Here is a 27432-nt window from a genome sequence, read left to right as displayed (position 1 = left end):
CGCAACGGTTTCATTCGACAACGGTTGTGTTCCGGAAACTGTTGCGATAAAACGGTTGCGTTGTATCTGTCCCAGCCCTAATATAAAACCAGATCATGAGTTAGGGCTTACCTTACAAGATGATATCACCACAGGCATTGTAAACACCCCTCAAGAGTCGAACAAATTAATCCACTATACTGCAGGAGTGAGAATTATGCACCTGAATATAAGTGGCATGATAACAAATTTTGAAAGCATGCTAGTTTTATGTTAAATCAACTGGACCATAAACCAGACATTATAATACTATCTGAAACCCAACTCATTAGGGATATAACCTTCTCTATTTTAGGATATAATTAGTACTTCATACCCCCACACAATTCTACACATGATAGTTTAAAGATATACACTCATGCAACTTTCATACAAAATGTTGCAATATCTACAGCGAAAACCCTAAAAGCAACCAATGGTAGCCTACTCAACGTAAAATATAACAAAAAAGTTACCTGATACTTGCCATGTCCACAAAGCGACCGGTAGTTTATTGCGGCTATTAATTCAACATATCTCTGAACACTCTACTAACACAAGACATCTAAGATCAAAATTCAGAAAGATAACATCATGGATCACAACTGGAATCCTAAATTCCATTGGAATAAGGGGCAAATTACACCAGACAATTGTAAAACAAAAGATGAGGTCCTCAAATAATGTCGAGATCACAAACAGTATTAAGAAACATAAAACATACCGGAACTGGATAAACAGGCTCATTAAAGTAGCAAAAGAGAAGTACTATTCTAATAAAATTATGTCAAGCTCAAATAATTCAAAATCCTATGGAAAAGCATAAATGATATAACATGTAGAAAGGAGAAAAGAAAATCAGATATAGACAGCATAAATCTTACAGACTCACAAGAAAAAACGCAACCAACTATAATTGCAGACAAATTTGTAGATTATTTCAGTGGTATAGGTTTAGAATTTGCTGACAAAATAATGAATACCAGCAAACAACCTAATGACACATGTACATATGACATTCATGCAATACCTCAACCACAATCAATCGTTTTTCTTCCCATAGCAGAAAGAGAAATAATGAATCACATAGCTGCACTAGAAGATAACTCAGCCAATGGCTATGACAATATCTCAAGTAAAACACTTAAAACAATTAGTTCACATATTCTACAGCCTCTGCAATATATTTTTAATATTTCACTAATGAAAGGACAATTTCCAGACCCATTCAAAATTGCTATCATAGTCCCAATCCATAAATCAGGCGATAAGAGAGAGTTAAACAATTATCGCCCAAATTCTCTCATAACCCACCTTTCAAAATTACTAGAGAAATGTATTAAAACCAGATTACTTAATTACCTGAGTAAGTATAACATATTGTCTCCAAATCAGTTTGGTTTCAGACCAAAAATTAGCGTTCAAGATGCAATATTCACTTAACTGATTATTTGTATAAAACCATTGATAGCTTCAAAATGACTATTTCTATATTTTTGGATTTAACAAAGGTATTTGATACCGTAGACCACAATATACACCTTAGAAAACTTGAAAAAGTAGGCATTCGTGGAATTCCTCAAAATCTAATTAAAAGCTTTCTTTCCAACAGAATACAAAAGGTAAGAATCAAGGATACTCTAAGTAAAACTGCTCAAGTAAAAGTCGGAGTACCCAAGGAACAGTGTTAGGACCAATTCTTTTTCTGTTATATATCAATGATCTGTAAACTGTAATGCAAAAATTAACTCATATGCTGATGACACGGTAGTCGCAGTCACGAGTGAAACTTGGGAGGACACCTTCAACAGAGCTCAAGAAACCCTAGCCATAGTTCAGAAATGTCTAAACAACCACCTACTTACTTTAAATGAAATTAAAACGAAATTCCTCTGCTTTTCGCATAATAAAACAATGCAAACCTCAGACAACCTAACACTAAAACTCCACACACCAACTTGCAAAAATACTGAAAGCTGCAACTGTTATACTTTACAGAAATCAATAAATGTTTCATACCTAGGGATAATTATAGATAGTTATCTGAAATGGAATTTTCATGCATCAAATTTGATCATTAAACTTCTGAAACTCATTTGTATATTTTACAGAATTAGAAATGTTATTTCAAAAAAAAGCCTTGAAGTCTGTATACTTTGCCTTAGTTCAATTGCAACTGCAATATGGGATTAACAGTTGGAGTGGAATACTTGATTCACACTTGGCTCAGGTAAGTACATGCCAGACCTACATACTGAAAGTCATGTACAAAAAGCCACTGATGTTTCCAACATATGAACTGTTCCAACAAAGATGGTACTTAACATACGGCAGCTATTTGTGCAGTCAGTGACCCTATACATGCATAAAAATATAAAGCTCTTCTGCAAAGAGCACAAGTCAAAAATTTGCACTAGGCTGCAAGACAGAACTGGAATAAGTATACCACGCCGGAACACTGTACTTGGACAAAGAAATTTAAGTTGTCTAGGGCCACGGATATACAATGCATTTACTGTGGACGTGAACAGTGGCAATCAGAATACCCTGAAGAAATGGCTCATTAATAATTATTACAAAATAGATCAACTTATAAATGTCCATTATAATATTTAAATCAACTAGCACACTATTAATCTCTATTAAGAAACCAACCTTCTCTTAACCCATGTCCCTCCTTTCCAGCTTCCTGTTTATTCAGCAAATGCAGAAAAACAGTTCATAAAATTACTGTAGTCAAATATCACCAAAATGATAATGGAGTAAATGATATTCACTAGATGCCATGATTTATATAATCTAGCTTTTGTATTTTTGAAGCCCACTCACAAGTTTACCTTATGTGGGATTCACACGCTATCTTTTACTACCTCTGTATGCATATGTAAGATATTGATTGTGAATAAAAATGTTTACTGTAAAATAAAAACTAACATAACCAAAACAAATCTTAATCTATAACCAGTGTTGTACGAACATTTCTATTACTATTCACATGCCATGTGTGTGCACTCCAGGAATATTTGAATAGAGGAAGCTGGTACACACACTAATTTAATGGCTTAATGTTATCCTTTGAAAAGATTTGAACGTCAGTAATTCTCAAATGACTTACAAAGTCTTGAGATATAGTTGAAACTATTATGCATTTCACATTATCTAAGATATATTAAAAAAATTAACTCACCCTCGAAAGCGTTAGTTGTTCGAAACCTTGGACAACTTCCGGGACGATTTCGCTGATTTGGACGAGAGCAGCTCTTTCCGTATTTCCTTCGTACGGATTTGTTACACTGACTTCCATCAAACGTAAAACCAGTACTTTCACCCCAGCTTATTCCAATTGAATTATGACCTGAATTATTATTTTTGACAATAGTTCTCCAGGAGTTGCATTCTTGCTAGCATACACTGCAACAGGCTGGATCCAGCTGTGCAACAAAGGGACAAACATAAATACAAGCGCATGATTAGCAAGAAGGTTCTTTTTGTCGTAGGGAGTTTCATCTCCTAAATCAACAAATCCGTCAACTGTCAGTGTTGTTGTATTAAATCTAATGTCTTCTCTCAATTTCACTTCAACAGAAATCACTATACCTAGTCGCTTGTTTTCGTCTTGCTCGTTTAAATAAAAGTCTTTAATTGCATTCACGGTAATTCAATTAATACCATAATTACATTTGAACCCTTTGCATAGTCGTCTCAAATGAGCTTCGGTAGGGAGAGGAAGTAACTCATGCTTCAAACGATGTATGTAACCTTTACGGGATTTGATTTTCAAAAGCGAACTATAAAATTCATTAGAATAGCGTATACCTTTTGGGCTGGTGCTACATTTTTGAGCATTGTGACCACAATTATTTTTTGTTTCTTGCTAAAGAACTTAAGACTGTCTTCAGCTTCACTTGATACATTGACTTTATTTGCAATCTGCTTTAAATTAGCTCTGCACGCAACTAATTTCTTTTTAGTTCATTTATTCATTCAATGAGTACAGAATTATCCTCCCATTTTATACTCTGAATTATAAGGAAAAACAAATCAAAACCAGGTTAAGTATATAATGTATGAAAACAGAAATCGCAAACTTGGCCCTCAGCACAAAATAAATGAAACTATTAAATTACTGCCAACGGCAACTTGCCAAATGATCCAAAGTAACAAAAACTGTTAAGAAAACTGTCACTTAGGTTACGTAACAAAAGTAAATGAAAATAAGGCAACGTAATTAATAGTTGCAAGCTCACACCTGGTATTGACCCAGATCTTATCTGAATGAGTCAGCTTGTCTGGTGTTACGATGTACCACTATAAGCCGACTCCATCAAAACATGACATTCCGCTGATACACTGTCCTTCTTCCTGCTGTCCTTAAACTGTCATCACTGTTGTTTAAATCCCGGACCGCCTGAGCACTTAAATAATCACTTCTCGCATCTACAAAACATGCTAATCTCACTTTTCTTGAACATAATTTTTTCACTGCGCTTAAGAACTTATTCAAGTTCCCCTCGTTGTTCCACTCTTTCGATATCCACGCAAGAATTTTTGTTCGTCACTTTGTCTGCACATCTCTTGCTGCTTGGAACTTAGAAACTTTATCCTTAACTTCTCTGTTCAATGTAACCATCTACTAAACGTAGGTCATCTGTCTTGTTTCCGCACAAAATACGTTGTGAGTTTTCTTTCCTCCTAATCCAACCCTTATTTGTATATAACCTCAAGTGCCACATATTAACCCCCTTTCCGCCTTCTATCCCTATATCTTATATTTATCTTGGAGACTTGGAACACCTTATAAAATAAACTAAGCGAAGCTCTGTTCCTACATTCTTCTATCAGTTTTTGCGTTTGTATATCCTTGATTCTTGCTGTCAGAGCTCTCTGGCTACTACTTCCTTTACTCTTCCATATCTCAAACCAAGTAAAACCCATTCCCACACTCTTGACATATGCTTTAATTTTAGACAACCAACTTTCGGCATACATACTTTTCACTTGCTGTTTGTAAGCTTCCTGTAGCACTAAGCCACCCCCCTCGTTTCAGTTGCATCCAGTAGTTCAGTGCCCTTCTAACGCATTCTACTATATATCCTCCGCATAAAAATAACGTCCCCACATTCGCTGCACACTGAGGCAATCTCATCATTATCTTACTAAATTTGTACATAATTTGATTTAAGATATCCCTTTTTTCTAGTCACCATAATTCTGCCCCATATAATACTCTGCTTAACACTGATCTCAATATCTTATAATTTATCACCGGGAAATTTGTCACTAAGTCTTTAACCATAGATAGTGCTGCAACCCCTCTCCACTTTGCTCTCTTAATATGATCTTCCCATCCTCATCTTTTACTTAACAGCACTCCTAGATATTCCAACTTATCTAATTCTATGCTCTCTCCCTGTACCAACCATTTCCTTCATTTTTACTCCTCCTATTCTTAGGTATAATTAGCACATTTGATTTACTAATGTTAATTTTTAGTGCCCTTTTCCTTGCAAACTCCGACAACTCCTTCAAACTTCTTTGTAATCCTCCTCATGTTAAAGCCATTAGAATGACATCATCTGCGAATATCAATCCTGGCATCTCTAGATTGTGCACTACCGGCACTGCCCATTTTTCTCCTCTGTGCCCTTCCAGAATGTCATTAATGAATAGTAAAAATAACAACGGCAAAAGTTTGCTTCCTTGTTTTAACCCAATCTTCCAATCTATCGGCCTACTAATTAAATTATCTCCTATCTTAATATAACAATATACATTTTACCTAAGTTTTCTATCAGCGCTTTTCTACTCACCGTGTCAAACGCTTTTTCAAAATATATGTCCTTTAGGTACACACATCATCCTTCCCTACTTAAATATTTTCTATTATCACCTTTACTGTTATAATGTTAGCCTCCGTGGTTCAGGCGGCAGCGCGACGGCCTCTCACCGTTGGATTCCGTGGTCCAGATCCCGGTCACTCCATGTGAGATTTCTGCTGGACAAAACGGAGGCGCGAGACAAGTTTTTCTCCGGGTACTCCGGTTTTCCTGTCATCTTTCATTCCAGCAACACTCTCCAATATCATTTAATTTCATCTGTCATCCATTAATCATTGCCCCCAGAGGAGTGCGACAGGCTTCAGCAGCCGGCACAATTCCCATCCTCGCCGTTAGATGGGGCTTCATTCATTCCATTCCTGACCCGGTCGAATGACTGGAAACAGGCTGTTGATTTTCATTTTCACTATCATTATGTTATCTGTTGTCCTCCTTCCCTTTCGAAATCCACCCTGAAACATTGAAATTATCGATTACACTTCAGCCCAAACCCTTAACCTATTTGCTAAAACCCCTGTGTAAATCTTACTCAACGAGCCTGGTAGGGTTATTCCTCGGTAGTTACACGGCAGATTTTTGTTCCCTTTCTTTTTGTAAATTGGGCAAATAATCCCGCATTCACACTCTTTAGGCATTTTACCGCTATTGAAGATCCTGTTAAATAATTTTACTATTCCCTCTCCCATCTGCCTGTATTTGTTCATATCTTTCCAAAATACATTGTTTATACTATTCCTTCCCTTGCCGACCTACCGCTAAGTTTACCTATCACATCCTGTACTTCCTCTATTGAGATATCTTTCTCGAATTCATCTATACTAACTTCCGTATTTCTCCATACACTTCTTATCCCATCCCCAAACTCCTATTTGTCCTTCTCACCTAGTAAACCACTGGAGTACATCACCCACTGGTCATAATCAATCCTTGTTTTGGCATACCTTTTCCCTCTGTTATTAATTTTGTTTACTTTTTCCCAGACTCTCTCCGCTTGGTTTAACCTGCATTCTCTGTTAATTAACTCCATTTGTTCACTCCGTTTGTTCTTTTGCCCATAGCTTCTTCCTCTCGACATTTTTACTTTTGTACTCCTTCCTTAGTCTACAGAAAGTTTCTCTTTCTTCACTCCCTCCACTTATTCTAAATTCTTTTAAAGCCTTCATCACTGAACTCCTTAATACCTCGCATTCCTTATTGTACCACCCTCCCCCTCTTATTTTTCTTCTCTTCCCTTGCTCTATCCGTGTAACCCTCCTTATTGGATATTCAATTAGTTCCAAGGCTCTGCCGATAATGTTTTCTTTCAAAGCTACTTCCCATCCACATCTGATTAACAGTAGCTCATTTCCCATAAGGTCATCTAGTTCTCGTTTTGTATTCTCCGACCATTTATATTTAATATAGCTCTTATCCTTCTCTAAAATCCTCTTTTTGTCTCCCTCCCTTTCTTCCCCTACATTTCTTTCTATCCTCATCCCTACCAGCGCATGGTGCGATTCAATCCAATCTTCAATCTCTATCCTTTTGAGTTTCCCTAATATATCTTACGAACACATTACTAAGTCAATAACACTTCCCCCTGTGTTGTAATATATGTCAGTTTACCTTCTAGATCCCCTCCCAAAAAACCATTTAAAATATAGAATGTTCCTGCCTCATAAAATTCCAGGAGCTTTCCCTCATAGCTGTTTCTGTCCTTATTCTTATCTTTACTTTTTCTTTCTACCCTTAAACCCGCCTCATCTTCTTTGCTAAACACTGGGCATTGTTCACCTATTCTGGCATTCCAGTCACCAAGTAATAATATTCCGTCTTCTTCAAACTTCCCACTAATAATACTGGTTTCTAATAGTAATCCTAAAAAACTTATCATTAGCATACGGAGACTCCTTGAGGTGACAGTAAGCACAAGCCACATATACCTTTTTCTCTCTTCCCTTCTCCTTCCCTATGTTAAATCTTAACCAAATCAACTCGTACTCAATATTAGCTAATTAACTGATCTCTTCTTTAATTAACACCACTATTCCTCTGGGCGTTCGCCTCTTATTACACTCTTTCTTTTTTGACTTGTACTTAACTGTAACCCCCTTCCTCCAAGTTATCGCTTTTCCTCTTTCTCTCCAAGTCTTTAAGAGTGCCACAATGTAAAAACTTTCCAACACATTTATCACCCCTATATTACCTATTTTACTTAATAATAATTCAATATTTACAAAGCCTATTTTCCAGTATACTTATAACTTGCACTCTCTTCCGTCTCCATTTTCTTTATTTTTACTTCTCGTTACAATCGCTCTCTCTCTCTCCTTCTAACGCCATTTGTTCATATTTTGTTATTTTTTGGCGTTCTTTCCTATCTTTTTCCTCTGTGCCTTTATTTTTCTTATGCCACAGATATTTTAGACTCCTACTTCTCCCTTTCATCATAGTGTCTTTCCCATTCTTATCATCACTCGACCCACCACCTCCAATATTATGCCCATGTCCTCTGAACTCTGTATTTGATTCTTCTTGAGCATCATTCTCCACCCCCACCTCTTGAATCCGTGTATTTAGCCCCACACTGCACTGAACACTTGTCCCTTCATTGTATTCAGCCCTTACCTCGACGCCTTGCTCCTCTTGATCTGCAACCTGCCTTCAATCTTGCCTTGAACCCAGGTCCTCTTCCTCCTTGAGATTTTCTTCCATAACTTTCAATTCTGCTACAGTCCAGATTCGCCTTTATTTTCCGTTGGATACGATCAACTATTACCCACTCAAATACGCCTTCAACCCCTGAGATCTGGCTCCCCTTGATGTCTCTCCAATATTCCCAAATTCTTGCTCCCTTCTCTTTCCATGTCTCTCTTAACCCAGATTTTTTCTCTTGTAACTTGCTCGCATTTCTTATTACTATATCCGTCATTAGGCTAGATAATAACTTGACTTTTATTGGTCTGTGCCCCTTCTCTTTACCTACACTTTTAACGTCATTTATGTCCACTTCGCTAAAATTAATTTTCATTTCATTTTGGATAACGTCCACCACATTGTATATAATATCTACTTTATTCCTCCACCCCGTACATGTATAAACATTTCTTCATCCTTTCCTGGCTGTTGACTACTGTCTCTCTTTTCAATTTAAACACCTTCTCTTCCAGATTTTTAACCTTCTCTCTGAACGCCTGAATTTCTTTCTCATTACTTTCTACTTTTGTCTCAACCTCTACCTTATTCTTTTTAATCCATTCTCTCACATCACCGAGCTCCTTGATCTGAGCTTGCAACATCTCCATTAACTTATCAAAACGGTAGAGTACTTTTACTACTTCTTTCACCACCTCACGAAATCTTCTCCATGTCTTCCCAATTCATATTTCCGCTGGCGTTCCGGCCGGGGTTCAATTCCACCCCAACCCCCGATCACCAGTAGCACAATTATCGCCGCCGCCACCAATAGCACCTTGCCCATCTTCCCCATCACATCCTTTCCTGGCGTCCGCTTCGTAGTCTTCTTCCACCTCCTCAGCCAGCTCCCGATGGCTGCCCGGTACTGTTCCACTCCCACCACGACTCTCCGCACTCGCTACTCCACACGTCTGCACCTGTCGCTTGCTTAGACTAGACTGTCTTTTTAGTTCTAATTAAATTCCTACCAAGGTTTTTAACTTGTCTCCTCAAATTTAGAATAGTTATAAAAGCATCAGCGTCACTATCAGCTACTTTACAGGACAACGTGAGACCAGGTTCTTTTATTTTTACATTATCGCCACTATTAAGTATTTTAGACGTCGAGGGAAAATTTAGTTAATTACAATCTAAGCTACTACTGTTAATATTGTCATTGCCAACATTTTCTTTGAGTAACTCTCGTTTCAGTGGGGGTTTTCGAATTTTCAGGGACGATAAATTAGGAAGAATGTGATGGACAGCTCCTGGCTTTAAGCTCCACCTTATTCTCAGAATTTCAACTTTTCCCCATTAATAATAAACAAGTCTACCTTTATAATAGATCTTCCAAAAAATAATACAAATCCTAGACTTACGCGCAAGCTGCATGCCTTTTCTTGGGATCGCTCTAGCCCACTGAGAGAAATGCTCCTCATTTTCAGGTGGAGAGAGGAAATGCTTACCTTCACTTGACCTGTAAACAGATCGACAACGCGGCACAAAGCACGACGGCATTTTCACACTCACTATATTCCAAAATAAAGTTATTATACTCAAAAAATCACTCCCGCTACAAGTAAAAACGCGCGCATCCAGTATAAACGATGCCATCTGTTCACCCAAAGCGATCGTTGCACTGCAGTGACCAATCTCCGCACTGTAGCCACTAGTTTCTCCATTGCTGTAATGGGAAGCTAGTCGAAGGGCTCTCACTTCCTCTTTCTATTCGCTATGCTTGTACTAATACTGAAGTCCCACTGTTTAAAATGGGCGTTTAGAAGATTCCTTAGTGCTCGGCTTTCTTTCCTGCCTACAAATAACTGTAGTCCATTTGTCTGCGAGTTCGGCGTCCCTGGGAAATATGTGAAACGTGACACTATCTTCCTTTCTGGAATCATCCGATGTGCAGTACCGAACACAACAATGCATCATTGTAAAACTATGTAAACGAGATCATAAATATGAAGAAATACCTAAAACATTAAACAATATTGCTCTAGTCTGCACGAAATTTCACGCACTATATTTTCACACTTTATTCGCGCAACTTCAATCAATCAATCAATCAATCAATCAATCAATCAATCAATCAATCAATCAATCAATCAATCAATCAATCAATCAATCAATCACCACTGATCTGCATTTAGGGTTGTGGTTCAGGTAGCAGATTCCATATGTGTTGATTCCTAGCATTTTCTTCAATGATTACAAAGAAACTGAAATGTATTGAGCACCTCCCTTCGTGAATGATTGGTATCCCTAACTCCCTTCCTATAAACGAATATTTGCCCCAATGTGTCATTTTTAATTCAAATTTATCTTCGTATTGTGACCTTTCCTCCTTTTTGCTATTGGCTTTACGTTGCACTTTCCAACTTTTTAAGACTCCACTCAAACTTAGTCATCTACTAATGACATTCCACGGCATCTTTCCACTGACAGTTCGGAACATACCTCTTATTCGAGCAACACGTCTCCTTTCTCTCAAGTCATTCCAGCCCAAGCTTTGAAACATTTTTGCAACGCGAGCTTCTTTTCTTTGGATTTTTTCCAGTTCTTGAATCAAGTATCCTGGTGAGGGTCCCATACACCGGAACCATACTCTAATTGGGGTCTTACAGGAGACTTATATGCCCTCCCATTTACATCCTTACTACAACCCCTAAATACCCACATAACCATGTACAGAGATATGTACCCTGTATTTACAATCCCATTTATGTGGTTACTCCAGTTAAGATCTTTCCTTATATATATATTTGCTATTTGCTTTACGTCGCACCGACGCAGATAGGTCTTATGGCGACGATGGGAAAGAAAAGGCTTAAGAATTGGAAGGAAGCGGCCGTGGCCTTAATTAAGGTATAGCTCCAGCATTTGCCTGGTGTGAAAATGGGAAACCACGGAAAACCACCTTCAGGGCTGCCGACAGTGGAATTCGAACCCACTATCTCCCGGATACGATTTCCTTATATAAATACCTAGGTTCTTACAGTTATCCCCATAAGGAACTTTCACCCCATCAACGCAGTTATTAAAACAGAAGCTTTTTCCTATTTGTGAAACTAACAACTTGACTTTTAACCCCGTTTATCATCATACCTTTGCCTACTGTCAATTTCACAACAGATTTCGCTATACAATCTCGGAAACAATTATTGATCTCTGCTGGAAATATTAGCACTCATACACAGGCGGTTGAAACTATTTTCCTTTCCTGATATAACTCGTATTACACTGTGCACTATTTGCATACAAAGCAAACAATTACGATATAGCTCCAGGATTTGCCTGATGTGAAAATGGGAAACCACAGAAAACCATCTTCAGGGCTGCCGACAGTGGGATTCGAACCCACTATCTCCGGGTGCGATTTCCTTATATTAATACCTACGTTCTTACAGTGATCCCCTGTCATCTAGTGGCTGCAACTGAAAACGCTCCGCCCACGTTCTGACGTAGGGTACCAAAGCTTGAGCTTGTCTCGGCCGCTAGTATAATGTAGGCAAAGTCAGTACACACTACACAGGCGTAGTTCTAATGTGCCGTAAATCGGATCACTGTATTGATTCAGTAACGCGAACGGCATCAAATGAATCGATTCAGTAAAATGAATTGAATATCCCATCAGCACTGTGCTTCTAAAATACAACTGGTATTGTTTCTATAGCACAGCCCAGCGTTAGTCCGAGGTATTTGGCGATCAAGCAATGCTACATTCCTACCTGATATCAACTTCTTTCTTTTTTTTTCTTTTTTTGCTAGTTGCTTTACGTCGCATTGACACAGATAGGTCTTATGGCGACGATGGGACAGGGAAGGGCTAGGAGTAGGAAGGAAGCGGCCGTGGCCTTAATTAAGGTACAGCCCCTGTATTTGCCTGGGTGTGAAAATGGGAAACCACGGAAAACCATCTTCAGGGTTGCCGACAGTGAGGTTCGAACCCACTATCTCCCGAATACTGGATACTGGCCGCATTTAAGCGACTGCAGCTATCGAGCTCGGTGATATCAACTGCTCTTGCACAGACGGAATGCGTACACTTGAGTCTCAGGGTTGTGCTTTAACTTGTTGCCTTCATAATACAGCGACAGAACTCCTCTTGGCATTGTTTCAACCTCTGTTAAGGCGGGATTCCACTGAGGCAACATTTGGGCGACATGGAGCATGCGACAGTGAAGCATGCTGCAGTCGACTTTCAATTGAAGAAACACGGCACGACATGTAGCGTGCGGCTGTGTGGCATGAGACATGTTGCCACCTGTCGAACACTCTCTGGTGCCGCATGCCTCAAAAATATGCTTGTCGAACAGTGTCGCCCGGGATCCAACAGTGTGTGGATCGGTGCTACAATTTCCGTGCGAGAAGATGAAGTGGGCTATTGAAAACACTGCGAATTTAATTGGGGATTATCACAATGCTCCGGAATTGCGGAATGTAACATTGAGTGATTATAAAAACAGTAGGAAAGAAAGCATACATTAAAACGGCCCCCCGACAAATATGACTGCAGTGTCCACGAACTGAAGAAAATTTTAAAAATGCGTTCTGCTTTCAACTGAGAGAAAGCATACATTAAAACGGCCCCCCGACAAATATGACTGCAGTGTCCACGAACTGAAGAAAATTTTAAAAATGCGTTCTGCTTTCAACTGAGAGCATAAAAAATTCAGAAAATGAAAACTGGTGTTGCTTCTCCATTGAGAGGAAATCTGTGGTTCACGTATAATCTACTTACCTTTCTTCTTGACATCGACGCTCCAAACGTCAGGTGACAATGAGGAACGTGAGATGAATTGATTTTATGCTACTGTTTTCCTCTAAAAATGAAATAAGTAAACTGCTTATGAACGTTTGTAAATAAAATTGTGATTTATTCAATGCCCACCGGGCTGAGTGGCTCAGACGGTTGAGGCGCTGGTCTTCTGACCCCAACTTGGCAGGTACGATCCTGGCTCAGTCCGGTGGTATTTGAAGGTGCTCAAATACGTCAGCCTCGTGTCGGTGGCACTTAAAGGATTTCCTGCGGGCCTAAATTGCGGCACCTCGGCGTCTTCGAAAACCGTAAAAATAGATAGTGGGACGTAAAGCCTTTATTATTATTATTATTATTATTATTATTATTATTATTATTATTATTATTATTATTATTACTATTATTATTATTATTATTATTATTATTATTATTATTATTATTATTCCGTTCCTGGTTTTATCCTTATTAGTACTTGCACTAGTTTGCACTAGACATAAATAAATTAGAGATAACTATTAAAATATTTAATGACATCATAGTACTTACTACAACAACAATAATAATAAACTTGGCAGGTTCGATTCTAACTCAGTCCGGTGGTATTTGAAGGTGTTCTAGTAGACCTACATCAGCCTCGTGTCGGTAAATTTACTGGCACGTAAAATAAAGCCTGCTGCACTAAATTCCGGCACCTCGGCGACTAAGAAAACCGTAAAAGTAGTTAGTGGGACTTGAAGCCAATAACATTATTGTATAATAATAATAATAATAATAATAATAATAATAATAATAATAATAATAATAACATACAACGAACAATAATAATAGTAATAATAAATTCTACATATCAGTATATTATGGCATTTCCATGCCTATGGATTTCTCGTAAATACGTCGTTTAATAGCATAACAAAAATGGTTCTCTTTTCTACACTGTTAACACACAACAATTAATCTACGTTTTACTCGGATATTCTTCACCGCTACTCTAATTACGCAGTCTTCCAACACTGTTTCATCATAGTCTTTTTCTTCCTCACTATGTCCACTTATCGCCGGCCCCGTGGTGTAGGGGTAGCGTGCCTGCCTCTTACCCCGATGCCCCGGGCTCGATTCCCGGCCAGGTCAGGGATTTTTACTTGGGCCTGAGGGCTGGTTCGAAGTCCACTCAGCCTACGTGATTAGAATCGAGGAGCTACCTGACGGTGAGATAGCAGCCCCGGTCTAGAAATCCAAGAATAACGACCGAGAGGATTCGTCGTGCTGACCACACGACACCTCGTAATCTGTAGGTCTTCGGGCTGAGCAGCGGTCGCTTGGTAGCTAAGGATCTTCAAGGGCTGTAGAGCCATGGTTTTTTGTCTACTTATTGTCATAGTTGCCACGAGTTATCTTTTATTCTCCTATTATAACTGTATTAGAAATGTGAACTATAGGGGGGTAAAATAATCAGAATAGGGTTAGGATATTCTGTTTAAAACTAATACATTTTAATTTTAAAAAATATCATTAAATTCCAGTGAACAAGACGTTTCTAAATCGTCCCGTACCTCTAGGCATACAGATTCTGTCTTCATCTGACAAAGTACTCCAAAAAATCATCACTAATGGCTTTCGCCTCTTGAAAATTCCGACGTGGTTTGTTTGCCAAGCCTTATCAGCTTGGATCACTCCGCGCCATGCACATTTCCGGGATGATTCGTGAGATGATAGGTTGATAAATTCGAAACAAGGAAGTATAGCTGTCACCAGCCGGTCAAAGTCGAGTGAGGAACTGTTGTCTTGGTTGCCTTGATGGAATAACGTTTGTAGTTGGCAGCAAGTCTCCACAAGTGACGCATGCTACACCGGGCAACACATGTAGCATACCACATCTTTTGTGCCCGACTGACAACAAGCCGCATGCTCCATGTCGCCCAAATGTTGCCTCAGTGGAATCCCGCCTTTACACAGAAGCGCGGCTACACCAGTGTCGTCCGTGTGCTTACACGTCTACAAATTAGAAGAAACGTTTCCCTTAGCGAAAAACTAATGATCATCAACATATCGTGGCAAACAAACGAATGTGCAAATTGTCAAAAAATTAGGAGAGCTGAAAGAAGTTGTGATTACTCATGTCAAATCAATGTGTATATTTAATGATTGGTTCTATGTGTTAGCCATACAGAACGTGCTGCAGATGTGAGTCTTTGTCAGAGAGTATACATTAATCTAGACCAAAACTTCAGAACTACAGGTTCCCCAGTTCGTCACTTTTGCTAGTTTGCCATAGTGGGGACGATATCTTTCAGTAAATGAAACTCAATGTTATATCAAGGAGAACTGCAACTCTACGTCCAAGGAACTTAACCTGTAGCCGTAGCATCTTTGGCGGCCACTTTCGTTACAGAAATGTTCGGATGACCCCCAGTCATGCGGCCGGTATTACACTGCCAAAACACTTGGATCAAAGAAATTTTATAATCTTTGATAAAAGAACTTGGATGAAAACCATCTTGGATCAGTCTTGAACGAGTTTATCCATGTTGTTATATTTCACCCAAGGCGAAACATAATCTGGTAAAAATTGGAAAAAGTTAAATTGGAGCGTCGTAGCCGTGAAACTGTTTATTGCATTGCATGAGGAGAACCATTTCCTGTATAACGCGAAGTCCACACATTATAATACAGAGAATTGCGATTAAAGAAGTACAGTGATATGGCAAATGAAATTAAGGGTGATTTGACGGGAATTACGTTTGAAGATGTGAAAAAAAAAAAAAATGTTTCCATGGTCCAATACTTGGGAGAAAATATTAAGGTAATTGCTTGATATTATTACGTTTTTACTATCTATGGCTAGTGAAACTTCGTGTTATAATTGCAAACATGAAATAATATCAGCAGTTACCTTCATCTTTCCAGCCAAGCACTGAGGCCTGAGAACGTTTATTTTTTCTCACATCCTCAGTCGTAATTCCCGGAGTACATGTCTTCTTTTTCTTCTGTGCGCCCTGCCCAGTCTCCCGGACATTGGCGATCAATGTGGAGAGTGCTTTTCCGTCTTCAGCAACACGGTAGAGTTGAATACGTGCAATCTAATATATTTGGACGTGCTCCAGTAGCAAGAAAAGGAAGAGTTACTGCCACTCGCTCTTATATACTTATAGTATTTTTCGAATGGGAATTTTGCTTCACCATTAATGGAGCAACTTTCTCAACTAAATTCTGAAATGTGTGTAAATCCATTCTTATGTATCTGAGGTACGATTCCGGGTCCAATTCATTCATTATTGTGTTCACAATTCCTATTGAGCTTCTCCGCGCAACCCATGACCTCACCCAACACTGCAGACTTTTCTTAACAATAATAATAATCGTATGGCCTCAGCTACCGTTTGCAGACATTTCGAATTGACGCCATCTGGCTGTCTGCTCGTCAATTTCGACGTTCCGGTTTACTCTGTCTGCCATCTAGCGGACCTAGAGTAAACCGGATCTCTCTTGGGCGTCTATGGCTGAGATTTAATTAATTTTGTCGGGTGAATACCAAATGTATCACCAGAGATCTTTTACATGCCGACATCGTACGACATGGAGTGTCGAATGGACTTTTTTCCGCCCTTCAAAATTCCGACTACCTCTGCCGGGTTTGAACCCGCTATCTTGGGATCCGGAGGCCGACACTCTACCACGGATCCACAGAGGCAGCTTCTTAACAATAGTCCTATAACTATTACTGCACATGCACTTGCAAATACAGCGGGAGCCTGCTCAGAATCTATTTTTGTTTACACAGCCTTCTCGGAAAGAAGACTGCGGAGTTTGTCCAAGATATTTTATGTAGTGTAATAACACATCTTTGATTACAACATGGAATCAAACATTGATCAAATGATTTGATCGAATTTGTTATCCAAGTTCTTTGGTAGTGTAATACCGGCCTAAGGCGGCCACACACGCTACGTTTCGCTTGACGATATGCATGCGCAAACCTAAGTCGCAACCAGGACGGAACACGGAGACTGGCACACACCATTCAGTCTTTCTCAGAAGTTATGTTCGCAAGCTTATGTGGAAACATGTCGGACGATAGTATATACGTCTCTCTTGTCATAATTCGCAAAAAGAAGAAAGGAAGAAAAACACTTTCTAGAAAGAGATGAACGAAGAAATGGCTACTGAAACGAAAATAATTTTTGCGCACGAACTTACTGAGTGAATTGAGGTTAGAACCAGGTGACTGGTATAATTACTTGCGCATGGATGAAGCGATGTATTTAACTCTTCTTAATAAGATAACTCCTCGAATTAAAAAATCCGACACAGTCATGAGATAAGCAATTACTCCACACGAAAGGCTTACTGTAACACTCCGTTTCTTAGCCACTGGGAGGAATTTTGAAGATCTGAAGTTCTCTGTTGCTATTTCTAGTCAGACCCTTGGAGTAATTGTTCCAGAAACATGCAGAGCAATTTATGAGGAACTAAAGGAAGAATACTGCAAGGTATTCAAATTGATGAGTAATATAAAATTTATAATTATAAAAAATAAGCATCGGTAGGAAATAAATTTGGTCGTTATTTCCAACTGTGAATGTGCACAGCTCTTCACAGATCATTTTCTGCTACCTGAAAAGAAAGGGAAACAGTTCCAATATTTGTATTTCTGTTATTTTTCAGTTCCCGTCAAGCGAGAAAGAGTGGTTACAAATTGCAGCAGAATTTGAAATCAGATGGCAATTCCCGCATTGCTTGGGAGCTGTTGACGGGAAACACATAAAAATAATCCCCCCTGGAGGAATTGGATCTTTTTTTTAAAAATTACAGGGGAACAAACAGTTTAGTGTTAATGGCTATTGTGAATGCAAATCTATATATATATATAAAATAGCTTGTCCTGACTGACTGACTGATTCATCATCGCCGAGCCAAAACTACTGGACATAATGAAATGAAATTTTGGGGATACATTCATATTAAGATGTAGGTGCTCGCTAAGAGAGGATTTTTGGATATTCCGTTGCCAAGGGGGTGAAAAGGGGGGGGTGAAGTTTTAAAATGAGTGCACCTATATCTCAAAACTTTAAAAGTTTACAAATGTAAAAATTGGTATTTAGAATCTTCTTTGAAAATAAGGAAACACGTATTTTTTAGATTTCAGAAAATCCCAATAGGAGCGGTGAAAAGGGGTGAAAAAGGGGTTGAATGCCTTTAATCAGGATACCGGTACTTATATCTCAGAAACTGAAGAAATTACAGACCTGAAAATTGGTACTTTTGATCTCTTTTAAAAATAAAGGAACACGTATTTTTTTTGTTTTTGCAAAAGCCAATTAATGGGAGGGTGAAAAGGGGGTGAATTTTTAAAATGAATGAATCTATATCTCCAAACTTTTAAAGTTTGCAGATGTAAAAACTGGTATTTAGAATCTTCATTAAAAATAAAGAAACACGTATTTTTTTGTTTTCGGAAAATCGCAATAGGAGGAGTGAAAAGGGGTGGAAAAAGGGTTGAATGCCTTTAATGAGGCTACTTATATCTCAGAAACTGAAGATATTACAGACCTGAAAATCGGTGTTTGGGATCTCCTTTAAAAATAAAGAAACACGTATTTTTTTGTTTCTGGAAAATCCAATTAAGGGAGGGGGGAAAAGGGGGTAATATTTTAAAATGAGTGTATCTATATCTCAAAACTTTTAAACGTTATAGATGTGAAAATTGGTATTTAGAATCCCCTTTAAAAATAAAGAAACACATATATTTTGTTTTCGGAAAATCCTAATAGGAAGGGTGGAAAAGGTTGAAGAAGGGGTCGAATGCCTTTCATGAGTCTACTTATATTTCAGAACCTGAAGATATTACAGACATGAAAATTGGTGTTTGGGATCTCCTTTAAAAAGAAACACGTATTTTTTTGTTTTTGGAAAATCCAATTAATTGGGGGGGGGTGAAAAGGGGGTGATTTTTAAAAATGTGTGTATCTATATCTCAAAACATTTAAAGTTTATAGATGTAAAAATTGGTATTTAGAATCTCCTTTAAAAATAAAGAAACACGTATTCTTTTGTTTTCGGAAAATCCCAATAAGAAGGGTGTAAAAGGGTGAAAATGGGTTGAATGCCTTTAACGAGGCTACTTATATTTCAGAACCTGAAGATATTACAGACCTTGAAATTGGTATTTGTAATCTACTTTAAAAGTAAAGAAACACGTATTTTTTCGTTTTTGAAAAATCCAAGTATTGGGGGGTGAAAAGGGGGGGGTGAATTTTTTAAAATGAGTGTGTCTACATCTTAAAACTTTAAAATTTACAGATGTAAAAATTGGTAGTTGGAATCTCCTCTAAAAATAAAGGAACACGTATTTTTTTTGTTTCGTGTAAATCCCAATAGGAGGGGTGTAATAGGGTGAAAAATGGGTTGAATGCCTTTAATGAGGATACATATATGTCAGAAACGAAAGATATTACAGAACTGAAAATTTGTATATGGGATCTCCTTTAAAAATAAAGAAACACGTATTTTTTAGTTTTTGGAAAATCCAATTAATGGCGGTTAAACAGGAGTGACAAATTGGGGTGAATTTTTTGAAAGACTATATCTACAGAATATCTTGGAAACGTAAAATGTTACAGACGTAAAAAGTGGGTGTTTGGAATCTCCTGTAAATGTAAAGAAACATAGGTGATTTGTTTTTGGAAACTCCACTTAAGGGGAACTCAAAAGGGGTGAAATTTTAAAATGAGAATTTTTACAGTATATCTAAAAAAAACTTAACATGTTACAGAAGTGAAAAATGGTATTTTTTATCTCTATTAAACATAAAGAAACGTGTATTTTTAGTTTTCGGAAATATCACTTTGGCGGAGGGGGGGGGGCGGTAAAAGTGACTGAAAATGGTGTTGAATTCTTTTATTTAGGCTACTGATATATCAAAAATGAAGATGTTACAGACGTGAAATTTTATATTTTCAATCTGCTTTAAAGGTAATGAAACACGTATTCTCTTAAAATCCAATGAAGAAGGGGGGGGGGGGGGGATGAAAGAATTGAAAAATTAATTGGCTTAATTGTATGAGAATACATACATCTAATAAAAACTAAAGTTGTTACAGACGTGAAAATTCGTATTTGGATCTCCTTTAAAAACAAAGAAAAACGCGTTTTGGGCGGGAAACCATCTTGGAGGGCGGGAGTGTAAAGGAGTCGATTTCCTTTCATGAGGACACATAAATAAAAAACTGAGGAATTTAGAGTCGTGATAATTGGTATTTAGAAGATCCTTTACTATTAAAGAAACAAGTATTTTTGCGGGAAAGTTCACTTAGGTGGGGGGGGGGGGGGGGAGTAGTGTGAAATGAAATGAAAAAAGTAAATTACTTTTATGGGGATACTTATACCTCAAAACTAAAGGTAATAGACGTGAATATTGGTGTTTGGAATCTTACTTAAACATAAAGAAACAAGCCTTCTTTTAATTTTTTGGGGGGGGGGGGGGTGGGGGTGCGGTAAATAAACTTAACGGCGGTGGGGTGTAGAAGGAGGTGAGACCAATTGATTTTACTGTTATTAATGTACTTATAAGGATCCTCCGTGGCTCAGGCGGCAGCGCGCCGGCCTCTCACAGCTGGGTTCCGTGGTTCAAATCCCGGTCACTCCATGTGACATTCGTGCTGGACAAAACGGAGGCGGGACAGGTTTTTCTCCGGATACTCCGGTTTTCCCTGTCATCAACCATTCCAGCTACACATAATAGTAATAATAATAATAATAATATTAATAATAATAATAATAATAATAATAATAATAATAATAATAATAATAATAATAATGTTCCGGACCGTCGTCAAATGTGCTGACGCGCTGGAAACGGCTCCTGGACAGCTAATGACTAAGAATGCAGTCCGGCCGCGTGTTCAGTGCCGCCAAGGCACCCAATATGACACCACGCCGTATCTTCTGAAGGATTTTATCCATATTAAAAATGATTATAGGAAAAGATGGCAAAGATTTACGGACCCAACTGACCGGGAGGAATACCTGAGCCTAGCCCGGGAAGTACAAAATCGATTGCTGGAAAGGAAGATTGAAAAATGGGAGGAGACACGCCGTAATCTAATAGAAAACGAGTCAGATCGGGAATTTTGGTGGATTCTCGCCGAAAACGAGTCAGATCACAAATTTCGGCGGATTATATATCTAAAACAATAAGCATTCAATTATAAATTTCAGTATAATACCGTAGCGAAGCACGGGTATCTTGCTAGTTATGAATATATTTACTGTGACATTGGAACTAATGGCCGAATTTCAGATGGGGGAATTTATGAGGAACTAAACGAAACGGCTGGTCATCCCCAGTTGCCAAAACCAAGATATCCACAAAATAGCACAATCGAACTTCCGTTTGTGTTTGTGGGAGGTGAAACACGCCTTGCGCAAAGATTGTTAAAGCCCTTCGTGCAAAAGGATCCCACTCCAGAACGAAAAGTGTTTAACTACCGGCTTTCACGAGCAAGAAGGATAGTGAAAAATGTTTTCGGAATAATGGCCTCACGATTTAGAATTTTTCACATAGAAACCAGTTTAAGATTAGATCGTATAGAAACTGTTGTTTTGACTTTTTGCTGCTTGCATAACGATTTACGTCGTCGTACTGGTCTCCACAACCTTTCAGTCATGAAGAAATCAACGCGGTGAATACAGAGCTAGTCGATAATGTGCTCATTCCACTACAAAGAGGATTCAGTAGGAATTATGGTCAAGAGGCGAAGCAAGTAAGAGATATTTTCATGTAATTCTTTAATAATGAAGGCAGGGTAGAATGGCAGGACCGAATGATCGATTAAGTGTAACAGTGATTTTCAGTGTAGGCTTACATGACGTTATGCTATTACTTACTTGAAAACTTGACAGGTATTCTCCAGTGACACTGCTTGAAGAAGTCTGTGAGTTTCCGTAGTGCATATCGTCCTCCGTCCGGATGTACATAACTGACTGTGGGTGAGATGGCACTTCCCGCGTCACTACAGTTGATGTTCGGTTAAGTGTCCCCACCTGAGCCTCAAAAAATGGCATCATTGATGACTTTCTTGCAGAATGTTGCCATGTTGTCATCAAGTGCAGCCAATTCTTCTGCAATGTGCCTGCCAAATATCACATATTTTCTCTCCTCCTGTGACTTGAGTTTTTTGGAACAGTCTGCAGTACCTCATCAGCTGGGTCGGGGTTTTTATTCCTCCTTGGACGCCTTGACGAAGAGGACGCAGAGGATGAGCTGACGGTGATATCACTTCTTCTATTTAAACCTCATCAATATTATCGTCATCGTTCTGGATACAATACTCGTAATTTAACTTGCATGTAAAGGTAAGGCTTCCATATGCTTTGTACTAATTAGATAATTATATCACAATAATATCTTTAAATATATTTTTTACCTTACCTGATTTATTATGTCATCCTCTTGCATTGATTCCTGCATTGTACAGACACTTGATCTTGGGGTTTCTTGATCTGCCAAAAATAACAGTTCATCAAAATACCATAGCGTAGGATGATAAACTTCATCAGTGCCAGTTCCCGATCTCTTTGAGTGTCTCACTTTCTTTAGTTCCTTCCAGAAGCAGGTTCGAAGCGAGTTAATTTTTTAATTATATTTCACTTACAGGTAACCTACAAAATTATTTTCTACCAAACTATAGAAAAATTTTAAAGAACTAGAAACTTATCTCGATTCTTCCGCCTTTTGGGATGTCTAGCCTCCTCAACTACCGCCTGCGACTCTTGTGGCTGGCAGCTGATTCTGGGGTCGTCATCTGCCGGTTGATCATCTTAGGCTGGATTAGATAATCCTGGGCAGTCTGTTCCCTTATCTTCTTAGAAGTATTCCATAACGACAAGCTCGTTCATGCAATGATAAAATACAACTTGTATCAGACAATATATGGTGATGACGTTCTCTAAGCCTTCTAATTGATTAAGTATTAGCCTCTTATAACTTGCTTGCTTTGGTCTCTAGTTTTCCTATAATTATTTCTCCAAATATCTCTGCAGTGTTTAATGAAATTTATGAAGACTGGATTTGTTTTATGGGCTATTGCGATATTAATGCGTAGTTCAAATCTTGCTCTTCTTTGGGTGGCTTGATTGTATCTGCGTATAACGTTTTGGTCTTCTTCCGATCTTGTTTAGCAATTTAGATGAAATGCGTTTTCTCTCCTTATTTTTCGTTGTCTTTCGATAACTTGACAGAATATTATTATTGATCTTCTTCTGGATCAATTTTCTTCTTTTCTTTCGAAGTTGTATTAAAATATTTTCTCCTCTTGGTTTAACTATGTCTGTACATTGAAACTGCCGATCAAGAAGTCATTTTTTCTCTAGTGTTGTCTTGTTTCAATAATCCAGATCCCTTTTCTTTGTCTTTTATATGGCCATCACGATTCTGTGTATTCTGCTATTGTGTCAATCTGGACTTCTGTGACATAAGTTCATTTACTCTGTTTAATTTCGCTGCCGGTAATCGCATTTACTCTGATCTCATTAGATTTCCACTTTAGGAATAGTGTAATGGTACAGTATTTCAAGCAGCTTCATACGTCTATCATGCCAAGTCTACTAAATCGTACGACTTATTAACACGCACGTTCAGATTTACACTACGACTTTGGCTTGCGCAAGCAAAACGTAGCGTGTGTGGCGACCTTAATATGTAGTCATGTCAAAAACAGAAGGACAATTATTAGCTTTGTTCGTGCAGCAATACGAAATTATCCCAAACTGTCAGGCGCATGCGCATACGTACTTCGCTCTATTTGAAGCGTTCGTACAGCGAGAATTTGGTATTCTTACTCCTAGTTTGCTGATTTTGCAGGCGTGGATTCAAGTTTCGTACAGTTTGAGAACAGTCAACATAATTTAGGGATTGTTTTCGAATTTCTAAATCAGGCATGTGCATCAGCCTCAGATTCTTATAAATATATTTGTTCCGTGTTTTTCTTGAAAATAACATTCCTTGACGGCGGTATTCTTAAATTAATTCTTAATTAAATGTAGCAACTGCACATTCTATTTAAAGAACATATACGAACGGTTAATTTGCATCTAGTACATATCCTTAATTAAAAACAGTATCACGATAAAACACAGGTGAACTGTCATTGCAAGTAAGTCTACGTATTGTAAATAAACTACATATATTGTAATGATCTGTTAGTCAGTGCTTACTGATATGCTTGTAATTAATCACGAATATCACAGATCGTTGACGATATACAAACTTAAATATTTTCAGATGTCAGACATTAATGTTACGAGTAACTCATCTTCAACTGATGACGACAGTCTAGATTTATCTGATATTAATTTGAATAGAGCAAAGTCGACGTATGAAAATAATTGTATTGTATTATAAATAAATAAATAATATTCATTCATTCTTGCATCGTATTATTGTCACTGATTAAGCTATTGATACTACCCTGTAAAAATCCGTAGAAATGACGTAATATAGACTTCAAAATAAGTTGTTTTATTCGTACCTTGTATGTTGCGTGCAAATGTTCCTGCTTTCCAGTCAAAATGAGTGATATATTTACGATGAAATATTACGTTCAGTAGAACACAACCTCAATCAATCAATGTTAATAAAACCTGAATCATATCCAATTGATTGGGAATGGTGCTAACATCTAACGGAAATATTTACTACTATGTGACCGTTCGCGCAGGAAAGAATCGGAAGCCGTTTCCAACTGTTCCTAATCCGCGCATACACAGCCCCGGTATTTGCCTGGTGTGAAAATGGGAAACCATGGACAACCATCTTCAGGGCTGCCGACAGTGGGGCTCGAACCCTCTATCTCCCGATTACTGGATACTGGCCGCACTTAAGCGACTGCAGCTATCGAGCTCGGTATATTCTGTTTTAATACAGTCTTTGGCGAGGAGAGAGCCTATCTGTTTTAATACAGTCTTTGGCGAGGAGAGAGCCTATCTGTTTGAATATAGTCTTTGGTGAGGAGAGAACCTATTTGTTTTAATACAGTCTTTGGCGAGGATAGAGTCTATCTGTTTTAATACAGTCTTTGGCGAGGAGAGAGCCTATCTGTTTTAATGCAGTCTTTGGCGAGGAGAGAGCCTATCTGTTTTAATACAGTCTTTGGCGAGGATAGAGTCTATCTGTTTTAATACAGTCTTTGGCGAGGAGAGAGCCTATCTGTTTTAATGCAGTCTTTGGCGAGGAGAGAGCCTATCTGTTTTAATACAGTCTTTGGTGAGGAGAGAGCCTATCTGTTTTAATAACAGTCTTTGGCGAGGAGAGAGCCAGTCTTTGTTCATTTGTGTTCTCATGTTTCCGATGCTGACCTGGCGCTGTGTCTGTGTTGCAGGATCCTGGGTATCGTCTTCCTCATCTTCGGCTTCCTAACGCTGATCGGGAGTCTCATTTACTGCGTCATCGTGTGCAAGGATGCCAAGTCTCCAAAAGACGTATCACGCGAAGATCTCTACTGGACCCATCACTGGCAGAAGCGTATCGGCTCCCCTGAAATCCACTATAAGGCAGAAGACAAGTATCCAGACGACCGTTATAGTGACCGGTACTCCGTCAGCAAGTATTCTGGTCGCTACTCGGACCGTGACCGTCAAAGTGACCGATACTGAGGAGGCGTGTGGAGAAAAACTTCAGCTTTTTGTATCAAATGAATTACTAAATGTTTTGTGTCAGCTTAATTACTAACGTGTACAGTATCTCTGTTTGCCATCTGGTAATGTTAAATAATACACAACTATAACCAATCTGATCTATTAATCCTTAACAACGGGCTCAATCAACTAGCACAACTGTGGCGTAACACAACACGTCTCCCAACATCGGATGCCAAAACACTAGAGGGTTAGCGGAAAAGAAGAACTCTTGGGTATATAAGTAACTCTTGGGTATGTTTGATCTAGATAATGCTGTGTGTGCTGCTGAATCATGAAGGTTATGTAAACTATTTTCCAGGCCTGGCCGCGGCACCGGGAAGACTAAGCCTTCGGACTTTTAGGCCATCCTCGATCTGTATTGCCCAGGTTTTCTTGAGATTCACTCTTTGGACCTTCCAACGAGCAGTTATCTGTCCGCAGAGTAATCTGTGAGGTAGATAATTGCCATAGGGACATTCAGCACACGTGCTCAAACCACTACAATCTTTGATCTTGAATCCATTCTTCGTTCGTTGATTGATTTCCGCACTTCAGTCTGGTTTTATTGCGGAGACGGTCACACAAACAGACCTCCGATATTCGCCACAGACACCGCATTTGGAATACGTTGAAATATCGGCACAACAATGCCTCGCGGACAGTAAATGCGGTATATTGTTGTAGAGGAAGTTCTATGAAGGTAAAGAAGTAGATGATAAGGTTCTGGAACAAGAAGAGCCTGTTGATGCTGATGAAATGTCAGACCTAATTTTGACGTCAGAATTCGACAGAGCTTTGAGAGACCTAAATAGGAACAAGGCACCTGGATTTGATGACCTATCCTCAGAATTACTGTTCGCCTAACGAGAAACCAGCATGGGAAGGTTATTCATTCATTCATTCATTCATTCATTCATTCATTCATTCATTCATTCATTCATTCATTCATTCATTCATTCATTATTTATTTATTTATTTACCATAAACCTTTACAGTATCTATGGAAGGCCAGGGGAAAAGGACAAGCCCCCTACACGTAGTGCCCCTTGACCGTTGAAATAATTACCTAAATCCTAAACTAAAACAGTCATATACACTATTTACAGGTAAAGTAACAAAGTATATCCTAATATATACATATTTCTCATTTATACAACCTTTCACTCCCTCGTTCATTCTTCCACATATTCACATGCATTTTCTCACCGTATGTGCTTCCTAACATAACATTTAACTATATTTACATTTCTACATTTAATGTTGGCGGGTAGATAGGTTCCAAAGACAGCGCGAACGAGCAAAGAAACCTAGTTTGTAGGACTCAGTTCGCGCAAAGGGGGGTATAAGACACACCCCTTTGCCTCTACGGACGGAGCTGTAGGATAAGGAGAGTCGAGGGAATGGTGAAAGGTGAATGACCCCTATGAGGGACTTGTGTAAAAAGGTGATGTCGCTTTGTTTACACAAGGAGGCGATTGACGGGAGGGA

The 27432-nt window shown here is 38.6% G+C and overlaps 1 protein-coding gene across 1 annotated transcript in view; it reads left to right on the top strand.

The window, feature by feature from the left end:
• The window catches only part of LOC136857444 (uncharacterized), a 140481-nt gene extending 114426 nt beyond the window's left edge, over nucleotides 1-26055 (top strand). The window contains exon 4 of the mRNA XM_067136113.2: nucleotides 25647-26055. Coding sequence (XP_066992214.1) covers nucleotides 25647-25920 — 274 coding nt within the window. The 3' untranslated portion in view covers nucleotides 25921-26055. The remainder of the gene's footprint in view (nucleotides 1-25646) is intronic.
• Nucleotides 26056-27432: the final 1377 nt, after the last annotated feature.

Source organism: Anabrus simplex, chromosome 1 (genome assembly GCF_040414725.1).
Source record: "Anabrus simplex isolate iqAnaSimp1 chromosome 1, ASM4041472v1, whole genome shotgun sequence".
Classification (NCBI taxonomy): Eukaryota; Metazoa; Arthropoda; class Insecta; order Orthoptera; family Tettigoniidae; genus Anabrus; species Anabrus simplex.
Note: the sequence above shows the minus strand (reverse complement) of the source record. Positions and strands in the feature narration are given on the sequence as shown.